Raw genomic sequence first — 24,450 nt, forward strand, 5'->3', positions numbered from 1 at the left:
TGTACTTGTTTAGGGGTTCATTTCAGGGAATGCCAAGAGTATCGTTTAGTTTCCAATACTTGTTAAGGGGTGCATTTTCAGAATATGGAAACTACATCGCTGTACTTGCTTAGGGGCTCAATTCTGGGAATACTTGCCAATAGTATTTGTTTCCAATATTTGTTTAGGTTAGGGTTTCATACGCCAATACTTGTTAAGGGGTGCATTTTCAGAATATGGAAAATACGTGTGTAGGGTGCTTTTCAAGACCCAGTGGTCGCGCATGGTATCCACTCGTCGATGGAAGTGCCCCCCCCCCCCCTCAATACACCCTAAATATTATTTGGGCCAGATTAGGCTGTTTATTCTTAAAAGATTAGCACCACCTCTGGTACTTAAGGTACTTTGTCGGTTCAAATGCAAATTAAAAAAAATGTGTGTGGGTGTGAGGATGTGTGTGTGTGTTGGAGGATGAGGGTGTGTGTTTCTTTTTTTCAAACGGAGGGGCAAACACTAGAAACCATAGGATATTAAGGAATAAAAATATTGTTTTTTTAGGTTTGGGCTTGTTTGTTGCTGCAGTCAATTTTTATAATAATTTCATTGGCCCGTATTCAGAGACAAAAAAGAGAAAAAAATTCTCAATGTGCACAAAATGTTTCATAATGAAGTTTGTCGATTTCCAAACGATTCGTAAACACAATAGCCCGTATTCTGAAGTCGGGTTTAACTTAAACTCGGGTTTAAAGTGGTGGTTTAAGTATGGTAAGCCAAAAGTAGCAAAATGTTTATTAAGTTGTATGTTTCTTATGTTTTCGGTGCTCTTTTCTGATTCATCAATGGTGAAGACAATCATCTATTTATACTTCCTACACAATTATGGTCGATCTACTGTTAGTGATTATGTAACAATTGGATGTCTATACTTACACCACAACTTTAACAAGTTTAAGTTAAGCCCGACTTCAGAATACGGGCCATTGCGTTTACGAATTGATTGGAAATCACCATACTTCATTTTGAAAAATTTTGTGCACATTGAGAATTTTTTTCTCTTTTTTGGTCTCTGTTTGTTTTGCTTCTCACCAAGCAAATGAATGATGAAGCATTTCAGTTACATCACATCAAGAACATGAAGAAGGAGATGTTAAGACCTGTATTCTGAAGTCAGGTTCAATTCCGGTCTAAAGTTGTGGTTTAACTATGGATAGCCAAGTATCATAAACCTCTAACAGTAGAGGTTCCATGTACCAACTCATGTCACTCACAAATCATTCTTAATAACCTGCGAAGGATAAATAAGAAAATTGTCTTCACCATTGATGAATCATTAGGAATGATCACAGTAAGGATAAAAAGCATTATAATATAACTGGGTGTCAGGAAAGAAATTTAATACAATTGTAATGTTTCAATTGAGTTCAAACATGTGCTTAGCATTTATTGTTTATGTTTCAATTGATGTTTCAATGTACATATGTTTTGGATGTTTCAAAGGCAAGCATTGGAAACGTTTGATACCTCCCCCCCCCCCCCCTTATAGTACAAAATCAGGTGGATGCCATACTTTGTTCAAGTGTTAAAAATATTTCGTACTGCTAAGCATCTTCATACAGGTGTCGTAAATAGTTAATACTGTGCTTTAGCATGGATGAATATAGGTATACAAATGCACAGGAAGTCCCTTGTTATTAAAAATGTGTTGCTTTATGTATTCATCTGTCATTGAAATTCTTTGAATTACTTAATAGAAATATCACAGTTGGTCCTAGTAACGGTAGGGTATATTACGAGGTTAATTTTAGTAATTCGAGGAGAACCACCTAAGCCAGAATAGACTACAGATGTTCGTCATGTTCGTGTAGGCAGTTTTAAGTTAAAACTGAGGGACTACGTCGGTGACGAGAAAACGACCCCAGCTGCCGCCGGTTCTCCACCGACATGACTGGTCAAAAATCATGTCATCATTGGGGGCTCGATCTCGTCCACTAATTCGTTGAAGCCACATCTCTCTTATCTGGGGGCTACTCATCGAGGGGTAACACAGTCTGCGGAGGCCGAGGCCGAGTGGAAGAGACATCGCAACCTGCGGAGGCCAGGAACTGGACCGACCACCAGGGCCGAGTGGGGCATGTCAGACCAGATAGGATGATGGGGGCTCACATTAACGATTACCGTTTTAAGTTAAGTTACATTTTGTTATCTATAACCCACATTATGTATATTTCGTGTACAATCATTGTCAAAGAAACCAAAAGAAATATTGAAAAGGTTTGATTAAATCTTTCATAACTGTAATCCTCAGTTTTTACGTATTCCTTATTTGGTGTCAAGCAGCAGTAGATAAATAATTTTAAAAAAAAGTCACTTCCCACGTGACACTGTGTAATTTTGACATTTTCGGCTCCTCATAATTCTGCACAGAGTTAGACTATGGCCCGAGTAAACTGGCCAAAATGTCTAAGCTTTCCAATGATACATCATTTGTCTATTGTATTACAAATTCTACGGCATTAATAGATTCCCCGTTTGCAGAAATCTGGGAACTTTACTCAAAGGCATACATCAGCATGATTATTCACGTCTACTAGGATATTATCATGTAACAGTCATCTCACTATTTAACATGATTGATTATGTACATGTAAATGACCAAGGTAAAAACAGCTTCAATTCAGGTAATAATAATAATAATACTATTAAAACAATGGTAATAATGATTGTAATAATAACAAATTGTTTTAATACGATATTTATATAGATATAAAAACAATTCATTCAAACATGCAAACGGAACGCTATTCTATTTTCCTATATTTATGTATAAAATTGGAATGTAAAAGTACAATTTGGCAACTGAATGTCAAGTACAAACCTTAACATAAACGTGATTATGATAACAGAGAAAACTAAACAAGTCAAACAATTCAGACTTCCATCTACATTGATGTAACACAAATATAATGGCATTTTAAAATAAAATATTCTTAATTGGAGCTAAATCGCATGATGTGGTTTCCAAGGTGAAAATGAGAACTACAGATGTCACTCACAAAGACTCTAATAATGAGCTTCTTTCGATGTTTGACAGAAATATTTTAAGTTTTGTCTCGCTTGTTTGTGCACAAGACATAAACGTCGTTTTCTATGATGTCACTCACATAATTGAAAAATAAAAATGAAATAGTAAAACCAGATGTATATAATGTTTACTTGCAGATAAATATTCCCCATTTGCACTACATAATGCACAACAACTATTAGAAAGTTCATATTTTAAACTTGATTTTAGTATCGAAAAATCATAAATTTTAGTCATAGTATAATTCAAGTCACTACGGTGTTTTAGCGATTTCCGGGTTCCTTAAAACACATCTTTAATACATTCATGATATTCGGTGTTTCTAACAATATTTTTCCCCAAATAAATCATTTTTTAAAGCTTCAGCAAAAGGGACCAACAAACCAGATAAAAACTAGATATATATGTATATTTATGCAGATTAAAGAGTCCAGAGCCAATGATAAGCCGTACTGCCTATGTTATACGTGGATAATGCCATATTAAAATAAATTATCTGGCTGCAATGAAGAACAAGAAATAACTAAAAAGCCCAGTAAGTTACAAAGTGAGTGCTGGCATCCCTAAAATACGTAATCAAAGTTTACAAAGTACAGTTATTATAGTTATAGTATAGTTATAGTGGTAAGCATATTTGGTAAAAATGCTCCCTGAGGGTAACTATGTGTCCAACCAACATTGGGCATTTCTTTTGGGCATTTTTATTTATCCAGTGCGATGAAAATTTTGCCTTTTCTAAAGTAACTGCTGCTATTTCTTTTTTACCTTACTGGACAATTTCCCCGGGGGGGCCACTTACATTGACGAGTGGATACCATGCGCGACCAAAAAAACACGTAAAAAGGATGTCTTTTTCACGATAGGGCACGTTACGTACGTAACGTGATAAGGGTGTCAAAAACACAAAAATTATGAAAAAAGGGTATCTATTTCGCTAGGAAAATTACGTGTTTAGGGTCGAATTTTCGGGGATGATAAAACAAAATTAAAATGTTTTATAAAGGATGTCCTTTTTGTTTAGGGTCCGATTTGCGCGAGGTGTGGGTGGGGTCGTACTAGACCAAATAAAGTAAAGCCGACGACCGAATGACCCGTAACAATAAAACATTCCTTTACTTGTTTAGGGGTTCATTTCAGGGAGTATATGCCAAGAGTATCGTTTTGTTTCTAATACTTGTTAAGGGTAGGGTTTCACACACCAATACTTGTTAAGGGGTGCATTTTCAGAATATGGAAATTACGTGTATAGGGTGCTTTTCGAGACCCCATGGTCGCGCATGGTATCCACTTGTGAATGGAAGTGGCCCCCCCGAGACAATTTCGCTTCCCGATTTCTGTAAAATACTGCCCTAAATTGGTTGGACACATAAAAACCCCTCGTGTTGGTTATTTTACCCAATATTTTTACAGCGTATATTCTCTCAAGACCAAACAAGAAGTAACAGCCTTCAAATCCCCCAAAGTACATGTACATGCCACAACTCCGATCGAATACTTGATCATATGAATGGGTATGCCCTCAAACAGGTCTGATCTTGAGAAAATAAAAAAAAATACGTTTTATCAGATAAATTTTCCGATTTTACATCGGAATGTTACTTTAATCAGGTGCCCGTTCTAAAAAAAAACAATCTGCGCACTTTTGTCTTTTGTAGAAAGCATTGAATGAACTGAACATTTTAGGATATATCATATGATTTACCAACAATATTCACATGTTTACAGGTTATGAAACGAATTGCATAAAAATTACACAATCGTGTAATCTCTTGCTGCAGCCTACTCGTATATATCCAATAACCTAAGCATGTGCTCAAATTGATATTTTTAATGGAAAAACATTGCCGAGAGATGGCGCTAGTTGCCAAGTTTGACATCTCAGGGTTAAAAAGTGACACATTATAATTCTAACGGATAAAAAAATGTAGCGATAGTTTTACCGTTGTTTTATTTGAATTCACATTTGACTGACCCCTCTACCAAAGTTTCAGACGGGATTTAATGAGAGGCATACCTCCTTGAACCACCACTTAAACGCCAACCACTATTCCAAATACAACGTCAGCCACTATGACTGATTAACCTAGACGTAAAACGTTTCATAGGTAATTAATTATATACCAGCTTGGCGTTTACCAGCAAAATGCTGTCCTGCCGAGTTCCTACGGGAGTTACCACAAACAGAAACAGAAATATATGTCATTCGATATAATTCTTAGGCCTACTCATTTGCCATGAGGTAATAAGGCTATAACATGGGCGGAAATCCCAGAGGGACGAAGCGACCCCCCTTGCCTAAAATAGTACTAGTAGGAGGGGGGGGCACAATATAAAATGTCCCCCTATTTTTTATGTTTTATGGTGGAAAGAAATACACCATTTAAAATCGAAATAAAATGTGTATTTTGGACGAGATTGCCTTATTTTGGGGGTGATAATCTTTTCTTTTTTTTGCTTGTCAAATTCCAAGCCCCTGGTCCCCCTACCTTTGAGGAGAGATTTCCGCCCTTGGGCTATAATCAAAGTTGTCTCAAGTTTATGCTGTTACGAAGCACCGAACACCTGCGTCTTCTGCATGAGAACAATCGGAACCATGGCCGCGATCGCACGCAAGTAGGCTGGTCTCTGTCCCGATGCAAGAAAGATCATCCAGGAAAATGCTACCGGTTCCCTGGCCGAACTTGGCCTCTCCGTAAGCCACCTCGGCCCGGTCGTATCCCAGCATCCGACAAGCCACGTGTGCATCGTCTATCCCCCAGTAGTCGTCGCAGACCGTGCTCCAGCTTTTGCCGTCGAAGACTTCAACCCGACCCTCGTTTGGTCGGCTGCCGTTGACGAGGCGGATCATGGATGGATCCTCGCTGGATGGATGAGCTAAACACAAAATAAAGATGAGTTATAAAACACAAAATAAAGTGTACGAGGACTGTTTCCTGAAACTTTTTTTGGTGGGGGCGCGGGGGGCTTGGCACATTTCTCTGGACCGAAACCACTTTCCATTTTGGATTGAAATCACTCCCTCCCCTTTTGCTTGTCATTTTTTCAGGACCGAAAGCACCTTCATTCTGCAGTGAAACCCCTTTTTTTGATTTCCTCTTATTTTTGGGGGGGGGTTGTTAATTTCACTTCAGCACCCCCACTTAAAATGATAATAGAGAGTTGTACAATATATTTCACAGACTAGATCATTAACATATATATCAAGGGTTTTTTTCGCATAAACACTGTGAAGGTACACTCCAACATTGTGTAGAGCAGGCCTTAGATTGCAAAATATTGTTAGGATAAAACCACTTTTACATAAGGCACATTTCTTTGACCAATTTTTGGGGTTGTCAAACGGGTCTTTATTCATCGCGAAAAGGGAAAACGGGACGGACAGATGACGGATGGCTAAGGAATCTTTTCGTATTGGAGTTGATAGATGCATTTATTAGATCTTAGTCCCTATCAATCAGCCTATAGATGTTGCTAAAAATGTTCATCCTTTCCATGTGACCCTTACAACCCACAAGCCATTTTTATTCAGAACAATGTTGTAATCTATTAGCTTCTATTGAGCTATTGTAATATCTTCTGCAATGTGTATGTTGTATTTTCCTTGTGAATTGAATCTGAAATGGAAATCAAAATAGAAATTGAAATACCGGCGACACCCACCATCTGTTCTACAGTTCACACCAACATCTTTGGAGTGGTCACAGTTGTGCACTCCAAAGCCGAGATGGCTGCATTGATCAAGACTGGTCTCCTTGCCTTGGCAGATCACATTGTCCATCAGGATAGGTCCTGAGCCTCCGGAAATCCACCACATGTCATGGGTCGAGTACTGCGCGTCGGCCCCTTCATAGCCCAGCATCCTACAAACGATGTCAGCATCCGTCTGCTCCCAGAGGTCTTCACAGACAGTTCCCCATTGGCCATTGTGAAGGACTTCGACCCTCCCTTCGTGTGGCCCAACGCCACCGACCAAGCGCACATCCTCCAAGTAAGCTGAATAGAGTGGGGAGAAGGTAACAATTGCGTCAACATTATCATGATTCTAGAACGTGTTTTCTCATTATCAAATCGTCTTTTTAATGAAATGTTCTTGATTATCGCTCAGTAAGTTGAGAGGGGGTTTCGGATTCCGGTGACCGAGGTTTGGTTCCCACTTGGTGCGCTATTGACATTTGGTAAGGCATTCATCCTCCTTTCCAGATCCCTCGGACAGGGCCTTAAGCAGTCAGTCATCTGGTTGCTTGCTTTCAAGCATTCATGCTTCCTTAGCAATCAGGTAAAAAAAAATCATTTACCATTCACATACAATTTAACCTTCCCAAAGTCCAATCAGTAATGCATTATAATTATGACATTTGTCCTATACATGTTTCTAAAAAGACCCAGAGAAACACATGTTCTGGCTTAATAGTGTGGTACGGTATGTCACTGACACAGCTCCCGTAGTACTTTCGTGCCAAAATTGTATTTTCGGGGGAGTTGTTTTGGCTTCAATAGGGTCCCTTTAAACACATAAATGATAGGGTTCAAATTTTCAGACCCATCTTTTCCTTCGTGGGGGTACTTTTTGGCGCCATATTGGCCTGTACAAAGCCCAACAGGATAATCCATTATTTTGATTTGTCACTTTTCTTCGCCAATTATATCTTTTTTACAAAAATGCTTCGAATACAAAAAGTCCAGTTTTAAGGTCATGATTTCACTTTCAGCTCGCGCTTCGTCCTCGCATGATTAATTGTTAAAATATATATCGTCTTCATAGAAAGCTGCAAAAAGTCCTTAACATGCCCATTTTCATTCAGGCCAGAACGGATATTAAAAATTCCTGCTCTCACTTCGCGCTGACAGTAATCATTTGTTACATGATATGCATCTTCTTCAGGATCACAAACAGTGATTAAAATGTTCAATTTTAAGGGGAAAAATTCATGACATTTCCCAAAATCTTAGCTCGCGCTTCGCGCTCGCATTTTTGGATTGTTGAAATATGTATTCTCTTCATGGGTAACTGCAAACAGTCCTTCACAGGTCCCTTTTCTATCATGCTAGAACGGATATAAGAAAATTATGCTCGCGCTTTGCGCTCGCAGTAATTATTTATTAGGCTATATACGCATCTTTTTTATGATCAGAAACATAGCTCAATATGTTCAATTTTCAGGACATAATGCATGAAAATTCCAATAAATCTTAGCTAGCGCTTGCAAGCGCGAGCTAATATTTATTGGAAATTTATATGTGTGTGGGGGTGAGTGTGTGTGTGTGCAAGAACAACGGAAAACTCAATTGTGCCCCCCCCCCCATCTTTGAGGAGAGATTTCCGCCAATATTCGGCACCCCCAGTCAAAAAAAAACGTTCCAAGGGCCCTGATATTCACCTGGTACGTTTGAACACACAGTCTGTAACTTGGCCACGAATCCCTGCTCTTCAATCTCGGCATCAGACACGAAGAGCAGCCATGCCTTGTTAGAATTCACATGAAACGATGCGGGAACCTCCCCTCCGGTCCAACGCTGCACCACGTTCTTAGGTTTCACTTCCTGCGAGCCAAGCACCAGGTAGTCGTACAAGGGCTCCGTGCGGAAAGCCAGGAATGTGATGTTGATGGAGCAAGCATCAGAGGTGTTTACCTGCCATAACACGCTCGTATCTCCTGGATAGTTGCTTGGATAGTTAGGAGTTCCAATGTAATAATCTTCTCCTTCCCTGAGGGTGATCGACCCACCTGTGTTGATTGGTAAGAAAGAATTCAATCAAGATAGAGGGGGGCTACTATGCACTTTGCTTCCCATCTCTGACGAAAGGAAACAAGGACCTCCTGTAAAATAGACAACTTTGTCAGTCACATGTAGTTGCCAATGCATTAGAATGATGCTCCCACCCATGTCACATACGAATGTGTTTCTTTTTCAAATAATCCATTAACATCTTGATAAAAAAAAGCATGCACATACATATACTGTGAACTTGTTTTTCACTCAATGCCAAACTTAGGCCTTTGTAATATGAAAAGTGTACGATGTTGTTAACTTGGATGTTGCGATTTCGATCAACCCACAACGCATTCAACCTGTTTCGAACTGTTGTAGAGATTATGCTTCTCCAGAAGCTGTCTTTTTGGAAATGCAACAGACGAATTTAGAGTTTAGGATCAATTGATGAATGGAAATAAGGATGGATGGAACGATGTTTTTTTTATCGTTTTTTTTAAATAATCGCGAATTTAAAGACTGATAATGGTTTAAAATTGGAAGGATGATTGCACCCTCATCGAAATACCAATTTCAGTTGTGTCAAAACAGACTGCACAGTTTTCAGCGTCTGCAGAACATGGCCGCATGTCTTTTGTCCCTTCGAAGAAAGAGAGTCCACATTACTCCATTTCTGCGTGGCCTACATTGGCTGCCTGTCAACCAGATAATAGCCTATAAACTTGGGGTCCTTGTATTTAAACGGATGGTCCGGGCTAAAAATATTTATATCTTAATACATAGAGTAGAATTCACTGAGCAAAGTGCCTAAAATTTCACCAAAATCGGATAACAAATAATAAAGTTATTAAAGTTTAAAATTTAGCAATACTTTGTGAAAACAGTCGTCGTGACTATTCATTAGGTGGGCTGATGATGTCACATCTCCACTTTTCGTTTTCTTATGTTATTACATAAAATCATTCAAAAATTCATTATTTCATACTTGTGTCAATAATATGTCTCCCTTATAATGAAATAAGTTGCAGCAATAAATATCTAATTCACTAAATCAGTGGTCAATCCAATTTTTCTAGTTCTTGGAGGAAATTTTTTGAATAAACCCAATTTTATACAGGGCGTATCAAAAAAAAGTTTACTCTTTGAAAAAACCATGGGAATTAAAAAATATACAAGATGTTGGTGATTTTTTAACATATGATCTTGGGTTTGGGTCTCATCTATCCAATGAAAGTAAAAGTTTTGGCAGAATGATAAACTTGAGTGACCACTGTCAATTTTTGTAAAGCTCGCAGAAATGCTCGTTTTCACGATGTGTCAAGGGGAAAGGGCGAAATAAAACTTACCCTGCGAAACATTTCTCATACATTTCCCCATTGCACTTTTTGTCAATTGTAATAAATGGATACATTCAAGCATTTTGCAACAATTTTGCCACCCAAATTGAAATTTCAACACTTAGTAAGCACAACCTTTACCATTTTGGGGCCAGCTGGATCTGAGCACATAACTAAGTCTGAACAAAAGTTTATATCAGACATCTCCAGCATTTGTGTGTGGGGGAGTGGGGTGGGGCGCAATGCACTCTTCGAAGTGTTTTGGGAAAGAAAACAAGTTGAAAAGGTAAAAGATATCTTCAAATCAGTTTTACTAGCTAAATCCAACATGTTCTTCATGATTAAGGTTTACATTTATTCGCATAACTATTTCAAAGTTCTGCGCAAATAATTTTTTACTAACTTTTCAAAAGTCATTTGCTTAAATGGATCTGTACCAAAGTTGAAATGTGGAAAAAATCTTCAGGATATTATAAATGTATAATTTTACATAATTTTCTTTAAGTGTAAACTTTTTTGATACGCACTGTATAATAAAAAAGAACAAGTGGAGATGTGACATCATCAGCCCACCTAATGAATATTCATGACGACTGTTTTCACAAAATATTGCTAAATTTTAAAATTCAATAACTTTGTGATTTGTTATCTGATCTTGATGAAATTTTCGGCATTTTGCTCAGTGAATTCAACTCTATTTATTGAGTTATACATACGTTCAGCCCGGACCATCCCTTTAAAGCTCTTAACGATAAATTTCCACCCTACATATCAGAACTCTTATCTCAGCATAGATCATTACGCAGTCTAAGATCAGCAGATCAAGCATTGCTGACAGAATCTCTCAGCCACACAACCTGGGGTTAGAGAGCCTTCTACATGTCTGGACCAAAGCTGCATGGAATAGCCTTCCCCAATTTATCAGGAGAGCAGAGACCCAATCAACTTTTGAGTCTTACCTGAAGACCTTTCTGTTCCCCACTCGCAAGAATAACTCGATTGTAGCATTGATAGGACAGTACTTGAAGTAAATGATGATCCTAAGCACTGTTTGAAGACTTTGAAATTTGTGAGATATTTCCTATTTTTGAGCAAGCGTCATGGGCGCCGAGCTGAGGCGGATACCGGCGTTTTACAAGAACCCATCATCAAGACAAAGTATTGGTCTACTGTACAGGCTAACATGTATCAAATACCTAAACCCTTGTTGTTCAGTCATGTTTAACTCAAATGGGGTATCTCTAAATTACCCGGACAATGAACAGATTGGCTCGGGATCACACATTTGGAAGGCTCGATCGATCTGCTCTAGAACATGTAGAGAATGTCAAAAGATATAGTAACATTTCATATAAAGAGTAAAACTTTACTGGAAATCATGAAGACTTTTCAGATGTTCTAAAAAACTGTCTCAACTGTGTACTGTCCACTGTGAATTATGCATGCGTTACTTAATTTGAGGCTGAAATTCGTTCAATCTTCCTCTTTTTTTTCTTAGAGACATGTTTTGTGATAAGCGCTATACGAAAATGGATAATTATCATTATTACTATTATTGTTGATTATTTTTATTTTTTATTGTGATCATCATCATCATTATTATTACTATGATCAAGGCAGAAAATCTTATTCTATATAGATTTAGTTTCCGATCGATATGTAATTTGCTTAATCATAGGATTAGCATTTATCTCTAATACTCAATAAAATCAATAGAATTATCATACCTGTAGAGTCCACATTACCACCTACTGCCCACGGAACTGGAGAAGTCACATCTGTTAAGAAAAATCGAAAGAGAAAATATAGTAATCTAATCTGGTGGGAATGTGAATCAGTGGGCGTAAATATCACATGATGTAAAGATGGGATGAATCCACTGTTCACTACATCTTCGTTCTCATTGGAAAATGTCCAAAATTTTGCATATTGAGTTTAGTATCCACTGGTAGTCTGTTTCTGATAACGGTGAGCATCTCTTACGACTTGGTCTACCAACTAAGTACATGATCGATTTCAAAATCCCTCTCCCGATTTTCGAGACTGTCTTTGGTTTTAGCTCTCGGTTAAGTGACTTCCCAAATTGAAGAACATCGTCTACATCTTGGCTCATGCGCTCATGTGGTACTGGTGTCACTCTTCATGTACCCATCACACTCCTAAGAGATATGGAGACAGTGCCTTTTCATCTATTGTTCCACGCCTGTGGAATAATAATAGCCAATTTTTATAAAGCGCTTTTCCCAGAATGGCTCAAAGCAATTCTGGCAGCATATTATTACCCCGGTCATTGGATTCATTTCAATCACGCACGAAAAGTGCACAATTTCCACTCCCTGGGGAGCATTCCTTGCATTCATTGTAGCCTCATTATGGCGCTGGCAAAATCAAACATACAGTATCTTCGCGTCCTACTGGGTTCCCATTTAGCACCTGGGTCGAGAGTGGCAAAGTGTGGATTGACGCCTTGCCAAGGGACGCTAGACCGCAGTGGGATTCGAACACACGACCCTCTGTTTACAAGGCGAGAGTCAGAACCACTACACCACGGCTCTTCCACGGAACTTCCATGTAACTTCCTCCCTTCTTCACTTCGTGAAATTGGCAGCACTGAACTTTACAAATCGTCCCTAATAACTCACTTATTTAAGCAGATGTGTAGTAGTTAGCTTTAATCATGTTATTTAGATGAGCCTGCGCCTATGAATGTTTTAACAGAAATGTGGCGCAATATACATGCTGTGGATCATCATCATCGTCGTCTACATGTACAGGGTGTATCAAATAAAAGGAAACCGAAGTTTGACCGAGTATAATTTGAAAAATATGGATTTTTTATTGTAATAGTCATATCACTAAAACTACAACCCTTTCCCTTTCCAATGACACCTAACATATCTTACAGAGTCCACGCTTCACTGAATACCATCCTTTTGAAAAATTTATACAAAAGACACGGTGGTTCACTTTCATTGCCTATTGAGTGGCTTCTTTGAATGTACCCAAAAATGATTAGCAACTCAAATGATTTCAGTTAAGCATTCCAATGACTTTTAATTAAATGAATTTGGTGAATGAATTAGAAATGTCTATTCATTAACTAAACAAGGCTTCTACTCCATGATTTCTAACATGGTGCAACTCACAACTGCACAGAGATCTTTCTTGGTAAAAAAAGTATCGTGAGACAAGGAGTTATCTCCTTGTCTCAAGAAGCATTTCATTTAATGTTTCCGGATACATGGATAGGGACCCCCTACCAAGAAGACAATTTGGCTTGATGTGAGGTGGACAGATTGAAGGCAAACCCTGAACAAGTGAGACAAGTCATGAATGGGATCCAGCGCAGGTGTCAGCTATGTTTGGAGAGAGGAGGGGGACACATCGAGGGACTTGGAGCATAAGCAAAAAATCTGGTTTCATCACACTCATCTTTTCTTTTTCATTTCATCAGCATTAGCTTGAAGAGTTAAGAGACTTATTCTTATTTGTTACAGACATTTAAAAAGAAGAAATGATCAAGAAGTGAAGAAAATAAACAAAGTTTGAAAATGAATAAGTGTTGATATGTTTCATCATTTTGTCTTTATCCTAAAAAAGTTTAATTTTGAAAATGAAAGATGCGCGAGAGTGAACCACTTGAAATTTTGTAACACTTTTTCAGAACAATGGTGTTCAGTGACGCATGAGCGTGACGAGCTGAGAGTGCTATCATAAGAAAGGTAATGAGTTGATCTATCTGTTGATATAAACCCCGCTATTGCCACAGTTATATTTTTGAAATTATTAGTGATCAAATTTGGGTTTCCTTTTTTTCGATACACCCTGTATAAACTAATATTCCCATGTAATGATCCAGATTCCGAATGCCATGGCATTTCCTGTCAATGTGAAACCTCAGCGACAACATTTGATTACAACTTTCTCCTAGTCATGATATTGGTCTAAAGGCGAGGACGAGTAAGTATTTTTCAATGGGCATAATGACATGGATCTGTATAAAAAGCCACTGGAATCATAAGTGTGATCTAATGCAAGCATAAAAAAGGCGCCATTTTTGCCAAAGATAACACACAGCCCTAAGCACTTATACCACTCAAGTGATCTGGAGACCGTTTCATGAAAGTTGTCAGCACTGACAAGTTGTCTTTCTCCGACAGTTACCATAGTAACAGTCAGACGCCAGTGCCTTTCAGCCAATCAAAACCAAGGATTTAACTGAAATTGTCAGTGCTGACAACTTTCATGAAACACCCACCGGATATCCAGAAAGAGAATCTCTGTTGGAAATGTCTTCAGCCAGCATTCAAAGCGTTTCTACGAACAATTAAACAATCTCTTGGAATCCACATAATCAATCTTTAGTTCGAAATTCACTCGCCCAGGTTTAGACTTTGCGTGACAAATCAAAGCTTGCATCTTCGGTTCGGAATAAGACTACTTATAATTAATCACTTCAGCTTGAAATTTGACATCAGTTTGACATCAGTCAAGTACAATGACCGTAGAAACAGTAGTACAATAAAAGTGAAGCTATATTCGTGATATATCTTTGTTAATCATGGTGAACACTTTTTTTAAGAAAAGGAAGGAAATTCCAAATAGTGAACATCATTCTAGCACTTACCCCTAGAATCCTGCGTAGTGTGCCTTGCAGTTGTTTCATCTGTAAAAAAAAAAAACAGAGCAAAGCAACTCAGAACTTCAAAGGTTGGTCGCATACTGTATATTGATAACAGGTGTTCTTGAGTGACTCGTGAACAAACTAGGGACTATAACCTCTTAATAGGAACGTAACATTGCCATTCGAAATCTACTCAAGATCTTAAGAAATGTATCTACAGTGGTTGCACTCGACCCAGGAGACGTTAATGAGTTACCTAGTATATAGTATATCTACTTTTTTTTAATTATTAAGCGCTTATTGGCGATTCAACTATAGCTTGCACAATATTGGATTTAATCTGTTAACAATTACACAAACGTGTTAGAACAGTAGGTTTAGCCCGTGTGGTAGACGACTATTTGAGAACCAACCACGAATACATCAAATAAATGTAAACTATTGGCTCCTTTTGAAGAAACACCCAACATAACTTTTTCCTTCTTGGTACTTCTGTAGAAGAAAAAAAAACATTTTTTGCAATCTATGATTTAATTGTTTAATTCCATTCAATGACGCTGATATAAAAACATTGCCCAAGGGTACGGTCTGAAAGTTTCATTGTACACTGTAAAAACTCTGGTGTTGAAACTGACACCAGTTGGTGTTTAATAGAGGACCACACCCTGAGGTGTTTAAATTACACCCCAGATATTGAACATAACACCAAAGAGTGTAAGAACCAAATGTGGTGTAGTAATACCTATAGGTGTTAAACTAACACTGTCAATTTAACACTGGTGTAAAATAACTGGTGTGGTCCTCTATGTACAACGGTTGACACCACAGTTTTTGCTGTGTAATGACGAGGGTGTTTCACATACACGACATAGATTGAAGTAAAACTTTGAATCGCACTTATATGCCTAGTTACGTGCGTTGTAAAAGGCATTTCGGCATTGGTCAGATCATGCCAAGAGGACGCGCACAACTGCGTAATCAATGCTCGTTTCATATCATATATGCGTCACCATTTAAATACGACTCTTAGTCATACTTAAATCGTTGTGACCCCAATCCCCCCCCCAAAAAAAAAGGAATAAAATAAATAAATAAATGAATGAATAAATACATAATAATAATAATAATGATAATGAAATAAAACAAATAAATCAGAATTAGTACCTGGCTCACCACAGGAAGCTCTTAATTCTGCTGCGAAACCCTGATACGCAAATAAAGAATCACTTATAAAGTGGATGTGCATAAATCTCGACGGTTCATAGGTTTGGATGAAAGGCTCCAGAAAACCCGTAAAGCTGTCAAGTATTGTTTCGGTGCTGTCAGCTTCGGATCTGCAGGCTATGTAAAGATTGTCAAAAGTGTCCTCGGTGTAAAAGCTGATAAAACTGATAACCAGGGAGCAGTTTTCGGCCATGTTTATACTCCATTCTACTCTGGCTCTTGGTGTGTATTCTCCAGGGTAGTTCGGCGAAGAGATGTGCAGATGGTCCCCATCTTCAAGAGTGAAATTGCCTCCTGTGAGATTAACACACGATTGAATTATTGAAGTCATGAACTAAATGTGAAAGAGTTTGCCTTAGATTTATCAGAAAATATCAGAAAACTGCTATTGGAAAATAATCTATTTCTAAAGTCATAGGCCTATACAAAAAAAAACTATTTTAAAATGGGATAAGATCATTGTGTACTTTTTTCACTTCTCACTTAGTCTCTTACACACGGTTATACCATAATGTTACCAGCCCCATGGTATAACCCTACCCTTATGAAATCATTTATGATTATTATTATTGGTTATAATTACTACTTCAATCATTATTAATGTTATCATTATTATTATTACCATCATCATTATTACTATGTTCAATGCCGGGTGCGTCGTGGTCTAGTGGTTCTGATTCTCGCCTTTTAAACAGAGGGACGTGGATTCAAATCCTAGCCACGGCGTGTTTTTCTTCACCAAGAAATTTATCCACAGTGCTGCACTCGACCCATGTGAAGTAAATGGGTAACGGCAGGAAGGAATTCCTCAAAAAGCTGTGCGCACCAGAATCGGTAGACTAGCTTAGCCGGGGTAATATAGGGGCGCCTTGAGCACCTAGCAAGGTAGATACATGCGCTATACAAATCCTATATTATTTATTAATGCAGACAATCTGATTTTATAGATTTGGTTTCCGATCAATAAAATCAATAAAATGATCATACCTGTAGAGTACACATTCCCACTTACAGCCCACGGAACTGGAGTAGTCACATCTGTCAGTAAACATTGAAAGAGAAAATACACAATCAAAACTGAAGGGAGGATATTACGTAGATATCACACATTCTTAAAACAAATCAGTCAAATTGACTAGACCAGTAGTCAGCTGGGTGCAACTGATATGGCAATCCTTGATTGTCACATTTCTCTTTTCTATTAAAATACGACTAGAAAATAGTCAATTATGACTAGATTAACAGTTGCACTCAGCTGCCCGTATTAATTGGTCATTTTTGACTGATTTATTATTAGAGTGCATGATGTGAAGATTTGATAAGTCCACTATTCACTACATCTTTGTTCTCATTGGAAAATGTCAACATTTTTGCAATTTGAGTTCTCTACTTGTAGTCATTTACGGGTTTAAAAATATCAAAGTATATTGAGAGAATAGTTTTCATTCTCGAGTTTCTTCTGGGTAGATTTTCTCGGGGCATGGTCTCTGTCTTGATAAGAACACAACACCCCCCCCCCCCCCCCCCCACCCCCCCCCCCCCCCTCACCGTGATAAAATGTTGCTCAGGAAATGTTGTCGGTCTTGTGTACATACATATACCCGACTATTCCAGACTTAATCATGTCAGGAGATATCTGGTGTTTCTCAATGAGCGTCACCATATGGATGTAGAAAGTCCCTGTATACTTGCTGCAAGTCAAATACTTTTGGCTCCAATTTTAGACATCGTCAACGGAGTTTTACATATCAATGCTACTGATTTTGTTTTCGTAAAAAAAGTGTTTAACAATGTAATCTCTCAAGCGGTTAAATAAGGTGAACAAATTGCAGTATCCACCAAATATTTTGTTTCCATTAAGTATAACAAAATACATTTGTTGCAGTGTACATTGCATAAGAAGTATGACATGAAGTGAAAGAGGGAGGGAAACCAAATATATTTAAATATCCTGTCTGAGTAGTAGTAGTAGTAGTAGTAGTAGTAGTAGTAGTAAAATGGTATTTATTGGCAAAAACAACATATCGCAGCCTAAAGGCTGAATTACATGAAGTTTACAATTGTAATGTTTAAAAAAATGTAATTACACATCATTTTCACAATTCAATTACATAATAATATGAAATAACTACATCTTAAGACTAAATACAACTTTTAACAGACCTGATGTGGTGCTTGTTGCCGTCGTTGCTGTTGTTGTTGTTGTTGTTGTTGTTGGTTCTTCGTGGATTTGCGTCACGGCTTCTGCTTTATCAAAATGCACAATCATATAATTGTTTGTTCAAACTTGTCTTATAAATAAAGGAAGTGGTCAATAAACAAGTCTCTCTTCACAACCTTTAATCATTTCACTTTAATAAAAAGAGATGGAAATTGAATAACTTATCAAAGGTCTGTTTCAGACAAATAAATCAGTGATATTTGTTATCAAACATACAATATCTTTCGCATCATACCGAGTACCCATTTAGCACCTTGGTCGAGAGTGGCAAAGTGTGGATTGACGCCTTGCCGAAGGACGCTAGACCGTAGTGTGATTCGAACACACTACCCTCTGATTACAAGGCGAGAGTCAGAACCACTACACCACGGCTCTTCCACGGAAATTCCATGGAACTTCCTCCCTTCTTCACTTCGTGAAATTGGCTACATTGAACTTTTCAAGTCGTCCCTGATAACTCACTTATTTCAGCAGATGTGTAGTAGTTAGCTTTAATCATGTTATTTAGATGAGCCTGCGCCTACGAATTGTGGCGCAATATACATGCTGTGGTTCATCATCATCATCGTCGTCTATATGTATAAACTAATTGTTCCCATGTAATGATCCAGATTCCGAATGCCATAGCATTTTCCCAGGGGCGTAGATAGCGGGGGGATGGGGGGGATGCATCCCCCCAGAATTTTAGGTGGGGGGGATGGTGTGTACAATCATCCCCCCCCCCCCAGGTTTCTGTGGGGGAAGAAGCAAAACTATACAGTAATAAAGCAATGAATGCTAGTTAAAATCAATCAATAATAATAGCAGTAATAATCATAACGTACAGCAATGACAAACATGATCAAAATTGGACTTTTATTCAGAGTCAATCATCTTATATGCATTTACAACTTGCAAGTTTTAAGTAATAACAACTGTCTTGCGTCGTCATATACATTTAAGGATCGTTATTCAGAGTTTCACCAAGTACATTTCCTTATAATAATTATGTATTTGCAAAGGAGATAAGTTCAAAATATTTCATTACAGATTTAAGAAAGTTTCGCTTAATCACTCCCTTTCAGAGCAATTGCTTTCATAACACATTAACACTGTTCAAACGAATTAATAAGAAATTACCTTTACACATACACTGACCCTTTTCCCTGCTGGCCATGTCCTCAACCCCTACTTTGCAAAGGAAAGGTGAACATTTTCAGTCTCTAAGGAGCGAATTAGTAAATGAATGATTTTGGAATGAAAGTGCAAATTTTGGATGGCCTCAGTGATTATAATCCTTTACTGTTAAGGACTGTTTTGCATAACTATATTGGGTGAAAATAAACGTCTTCCAGTTTCAAGAAGTAAGTCGAGGCGCAATGTATTTTGGAAGTACTTATACCAGTGATTTCTGTACGTGCGCAGTCTTCTAGGTTTGAAGGTTATAAATTGTTACATTTTCTTACCTATGTTTTTATCATAATCATCATAACAAGGTACATAATAAGAAATGAATCGAAATTATAACAAGTTACTATCTATACAGTTTACTTCCGACAACCCGGTGAGGTTTATTTCATTTCCATACTTAATTCAATCAAGCCTTTGTAATCATGGTAATTTTAAACAGAGTGTGCTTATCATTTTAGTGTCCGCATATCTGCACGTGGATAAGAAATATGTTGAGCTTTTTTTATTTTACCCCTATTACTATAATTGTAATTTTTTTAGTTATTTGGCTGTTTATTTGTTTATTCCTTTAGTTGTTGATTCATTCGTTTGATCATTAACAATATCGCTACTTTTAAAAGAGTATACTACTATACTAGTAAAATAAGGAATACTAGTTATTCTAGATCATGTTTAGCAGGACTGTCATGACCAAGATGATAACTAGATATCCGACAAATGACATTTCTCTTATGATCATCTTTACTCATTGTCATTAATCAAACAAAAGATTACTGCCATGAAAAATGTGCAAGGAAGTTTGTTTATTACTGGATGCCCTGTTTATTGCTGAAAGCAAAGTGATTAAAAGACACACGAGATAATCCATGAGGCAGATCGTGTTATTTTGTTATCTTTAACTCGTCTGCTTTGGCCCATGATATTTTGTTTTTATCGAGTACGTTATCTCCTTCATTCTTTATATTTATATATTATATATATATATATATATATATATATATATATATATATATATATATATATATAAAGTATGATCCAGCTAGGGATCATCCCCCCAGGTCTAAGGACCTGTCTACGCCACTGCATTTTCCCGTCAATCTGAAACCCCAGCCACATCATTTGATCACAACATTCTCCTATTCATGATATTGGTCAAATGGCGTGGACAAGAAGGTATTTCTCAATAAGCATAATGATATGGATCTGTATATAAAGCGTCTGGAAAAAATATATGTGTGATCTAATGCGAGCATCAACAAGGCGCCATTTGCGTACCAAGGATTACACACAGCCTTAAGTACACTTTTACCACTGAAGTGATCAGGGAACCGTTTCATGAAAGTTGTCAGCACTGACAACTTGTCTTTCTCCGACAGTTACCATAGTAACAGTCAGAAGCCAGTGCCTTTCATCCAACTGAAACCAAGGATTTTCACTGACACTGTCAGCACTGACTACTGCTGACAATTTTCATGAAACACCCACCGCATATCCAGAAAGAGAATCTCCGTTGAAAATGTCTTCAGCCAGCATTCAGAGCGTTTGTACGAACAACTAAATAATATCTTGGAATCCACATAATCAATCTTTAGTTCGAAATTCACTTGCCCAGGTTTAGACTTTGCGTGACAAATTAAAGCCTTTATCAGTTCTGGATAAGACTACTTATAATTAATCACTTCAGTTAAACCCTGTCTAGGTCACATAGCCCGGCCGATGAGGTTCCGATGAGCCAGCGATGCAATTTTAGCCGGACACCGGCCGGACTCCCGTGGTCACCGGCCGGCGTTTGGGGCTAAAAACCGCATCGTTGGCAGCTCGGCGAAATTTAACTTCGGAGTTAAAAATTCGACGGGCTCTCACCGAGCTCCCTCATCGCAGCCCCATCCTTACCACATCGGAATACGCATCGGCCGGTGTACGACCGAGTATCGGCCGGTGTCCCGTGCCTCTGAGGTCACCAGAGGACAAGCTTTTGTGAACGGACACCGGCCGAGTTTCGGCCGAGCTCCGACCAATGTGGGACCGAGCCCTGGAAAGTATAGTACCGGTGGGTGACCGATGTAAGGGACAGCGGCCGAAGCTCGGCCGGACATCGGCCGGAACTCGGCCGGATATCGTTGCTGGTATATAAACCGCTCGCTTCGGAGATCCGTGCTCAACATTCAGCTGGTTGTATTCATACAAGCAACATCTCAGGATACCACGCTTTTTAAAGACTTTAGAGTAACAGTCTATTTAAGGATGCCAAAAGTTGTGAGGGTAAATGATTGGGATGAAGAGGAGAGGCCACCACTAGAGGATGACGGGAAGAAGAGGCCGCCACCAGGTAGCAGAAAGGGGAAGGCCCCGAAGAAGGGGAAGAAGGCGCCGCCGGCAGTAAAGACAAGAACCTCTTCCCGAAAGAGATCACCAGAGGGAGAAGGCGGCGCCAGTGGCACGGAGGAGGAGCCGTCAGAGGCGTCTGATGCCGATTCCCATTCGTCCCAGTCCAAGTCCACGTCCAAGTCCTCTTCCTCGTCGGCGTCCACGTCGCGGCGAGCCGTTGGAGTGCCCATAGAGGAGATTACCCCAGAGCAAATGCAAGAGATAGCAGAGTTCTACGAGGGACACCCTATGTACTACGATGTTGGGCATGAGAACCACAAAAACACGAAGTTGAAGGACTGGACTCTGGACAAGTTTAGCGAACAGATCGGGCTTTCTGGTGAGACCTTGTCAGCTTTTAAAATTTTTCGAAATTGTTATCAAATTTGTCGGATTTCATTGGTACTTTTATCTTTAAGAAAGCATTTTATTAAATGTCTTGCTGGTTTATTGTTTTGGTTTGTTTTTCTGTATGTTGCAGTCCAAGCCATACAGAGGCACTTCACAAGTTGCCGTACCGAACATTTCAAGCTCAAGAACAGACCCAAGAGTGGCAAGAGTGGATCCTGGGCAGCCCCCCTTACGTCACTCCAGAAGTTCAAGCTGAAGGCGTATGAGTTTCTGGACGCCCATCACATATTACGGACGCAGAAATCGACTTGTGGGAGGGTAAGCATCTGCAAGCAGAATTTTGTCAAGTTGCCTTGGAAACGTCTTAATGTTTTTTCTTTGCCTGTCTGTTGCACACCCTTCTTATCCCACTTCCGCCTTTCGACTCTAATGTCAATGTTTTGCTTGCTCATGCTTCAGCTTGCTGGTGAGGACGAGGATTCAGCGTCGGAGGCGAAGTGTGCTGCACCGTCTGAGTCTGAGCCGACCACGTCGCAGGGAGCGGGAGCTGTCAGCAAGAAGAGCAAGGCTACATCCGCCAGCGACATGTCCAGGACGCTGATCGAGTGTCTCAAGTCTAGTGCCAAGGCCACTCAGGACGCAGCTGAAAAGGTAAATACTTGACAAAACTTGCAAAATTTTGTCATTTCTGCTACTTACATCCCAATACAAAATGCAAGAATTGTATTTACAATTACATGATTTTTTTTCATATTCTCTTCACAGGTGCGTGTAGCCCAGGCTACAGCTGCAGATCCGTTCCAGGCCGAGCGTGACGCCTGGGCGGAGTGGATGACAAGCGCGAACAACCAGGTGCCGGCACACCGGTACAGACAGTTTCAGCTGGAGACTTTCACCACATTCATGAGATTCGTCCCGCTCATGCAGGGGATTCAGCAGCAGCCCCAGCAGCAGCCTCCGAAGCCCCGCCGCAGATCGTACAGCCGGCCGTTCCTCTGGCAGATCCTTATAACCAACAGCCGATGTATCTTCAGCCCGCATCCCTGAAACCACAGCAGCAGCCGCAGCAGTTTATCACCTGTATTACGCCTCCAGTTCGGCAGCAGCAGCAGCAGCCGCCACAGCAGCTGTATGAACAGCTCCAGGTACATGTTTCTCTTCCATAGTGATATTTTACAGTACATATTTAAAAAAAAAATGAGTTTCTGTATGCATATCATAACTTTTAGTTTTCTTTTGCACAGCAATAATATTTTTATGCTTTTGCTATGTTTCAGCCTCCCAGGGCAGTGTCTGCACCCCCAGTCACCTCTGCGACATATGACCTCTCATCCTTGCTGGCCTTGCCGTCTCCCCTCAGGCTCCCCGCCAGCAAAGGGTCTAACATCACAGAAGCTGCGTGGCAGATTTCTTCACCCGCCAACATCAGCCTCAACACGCAGTCACCTGCACAGAGGTCAAGAGATAGCAGCCTTTCGCAGTTGCTAGATGCGAACGAACGTGATGTCACAAACGAAGGTCCCGAGGACAACACAGCAGAGCTGCAGCGGGAGAAGAAGGAGCAAGAGTATGAGCAGGAGTAGGAGCAGGACAGGCCGAGTTCTTCACAGTCTGACAGAGACCCACCTCAGTCAAGTAGTCCAAAGTTTTAGTGATCGTACTGACAGTGTGCCTCGGATACTTATAGCGACAGTGTGCCTCGTATACTTACAGTGACAGTTAGCCTCGGTTACTCACAGTGACAGTTATTTTGGCAGCATTGCCAGTCGGGTTATAGTTATCTTGTGATATATATTCTTTCGATGGCAGCGGTCTACAGTGCCAGTTTATGTTTATTGCCATATTTATTGTGTATGTGGTAACATCCAAGGTATGAAAACTAAAGTTCTGTCGTTGTCTTTATTGTTTTTATCTTTTTAACATCTTAGAGCAATAAACTGAGAACTCAAAAGGTAAAACAAAGTTAATTTAGAAGGAAAGAAAATGTCATTTAGAAGGTTTTATAGAACACACCATAAAAATTGGTTAATTTTAACAAAGTTGCATAGATCAAAAGTTAAACAGTACTCAAGTAAAAATTAATATTTCGTAAGACTTTAGCTGATATGTAAACAATGGAGATCCTTCCTCATTATGAAAAAACACATACTTTTTAAAAGGTGAAAACATATTAATGGGCAATCATTTGAAGCCTATTACAAAATTACAAAGCTAATCATATTGGTTGATACAAGTGTTTTTCTTTATGAAAGGTTAGTTTTTAAAGGTGAAAGAAAAGATACAATGACGATTATTCTTTGATTAAAAATAATTCAATCACAATGAATGTGTTGCTGTTGTATTATTTACACACATCTCATCTTATTCATACTGGTGTATTTTA

At 39.0% G+C, this 24,450-nt stretch overlaps 1 protein-coding gene across 1 annotated transcript in view; it reads right to left on the reverse strand.

The window, feature by feature from the left end:
- Positions 1-5,524: 5,524 nt before the first annotated feature.
- LOC121414243 (CUB and sushi domain-containing protein 1-like) overlaps positions 5,525-24,450 on the reverse strand; it is a 48,909-nt gene continuing 29,983 nt past the window's right edge. Inside the window, exons 21-28 of the mRNA XM_041607356.1 lie at positions 18,122-18,205; positions 16,946-16,996; positions 15,899-16,252; positions 14,738-14,776; positions 11,838-11,888; positions 8,440-8,787; positions 6,722-7,054; positions 5,525-5,935 (exon numbers count right to left, since the gene is read on the reverse strand). Of these exons, the coding sequence (XP_041463290.1) occupies positions 5,598-5,935; positions 6,722-7,054; positions 8,440-8,787; positions 11,838-11,888; positions 14,738-14,776; positions 15,899-16,252; positions 16,946-16,996; positions 18,122-18,205 (1,598 nt within the window). The 3' untranslated portion in view covers positions 5,525-5,597. The remainder of the gene's footprint in view (positions 5,936-6,721; positions 7,055-8,439; positions 8,788-11,837; positions 11,889-14,737; positions 14,777-15,898; positions 16,253-16,945; positions 16,997-18,121; positions 18,206-24,450) is intronic.

This window comes from Lytechinus variegatus, chromosome 4, assembly GCF_018143015.1.
Source record: "Lytechinus variegatus isolate NC3 chromosome 4, Lvar_3.0, whole genome shotgun sequence".
In the NCBI taxonomy this organism is placed as follows: Eukaryota; Metazoa; Echinodermata; class Echinoidea; order Temnopleuroida; family Toxopneustidae; genus Lytechinus; species Lytechinus variegatus.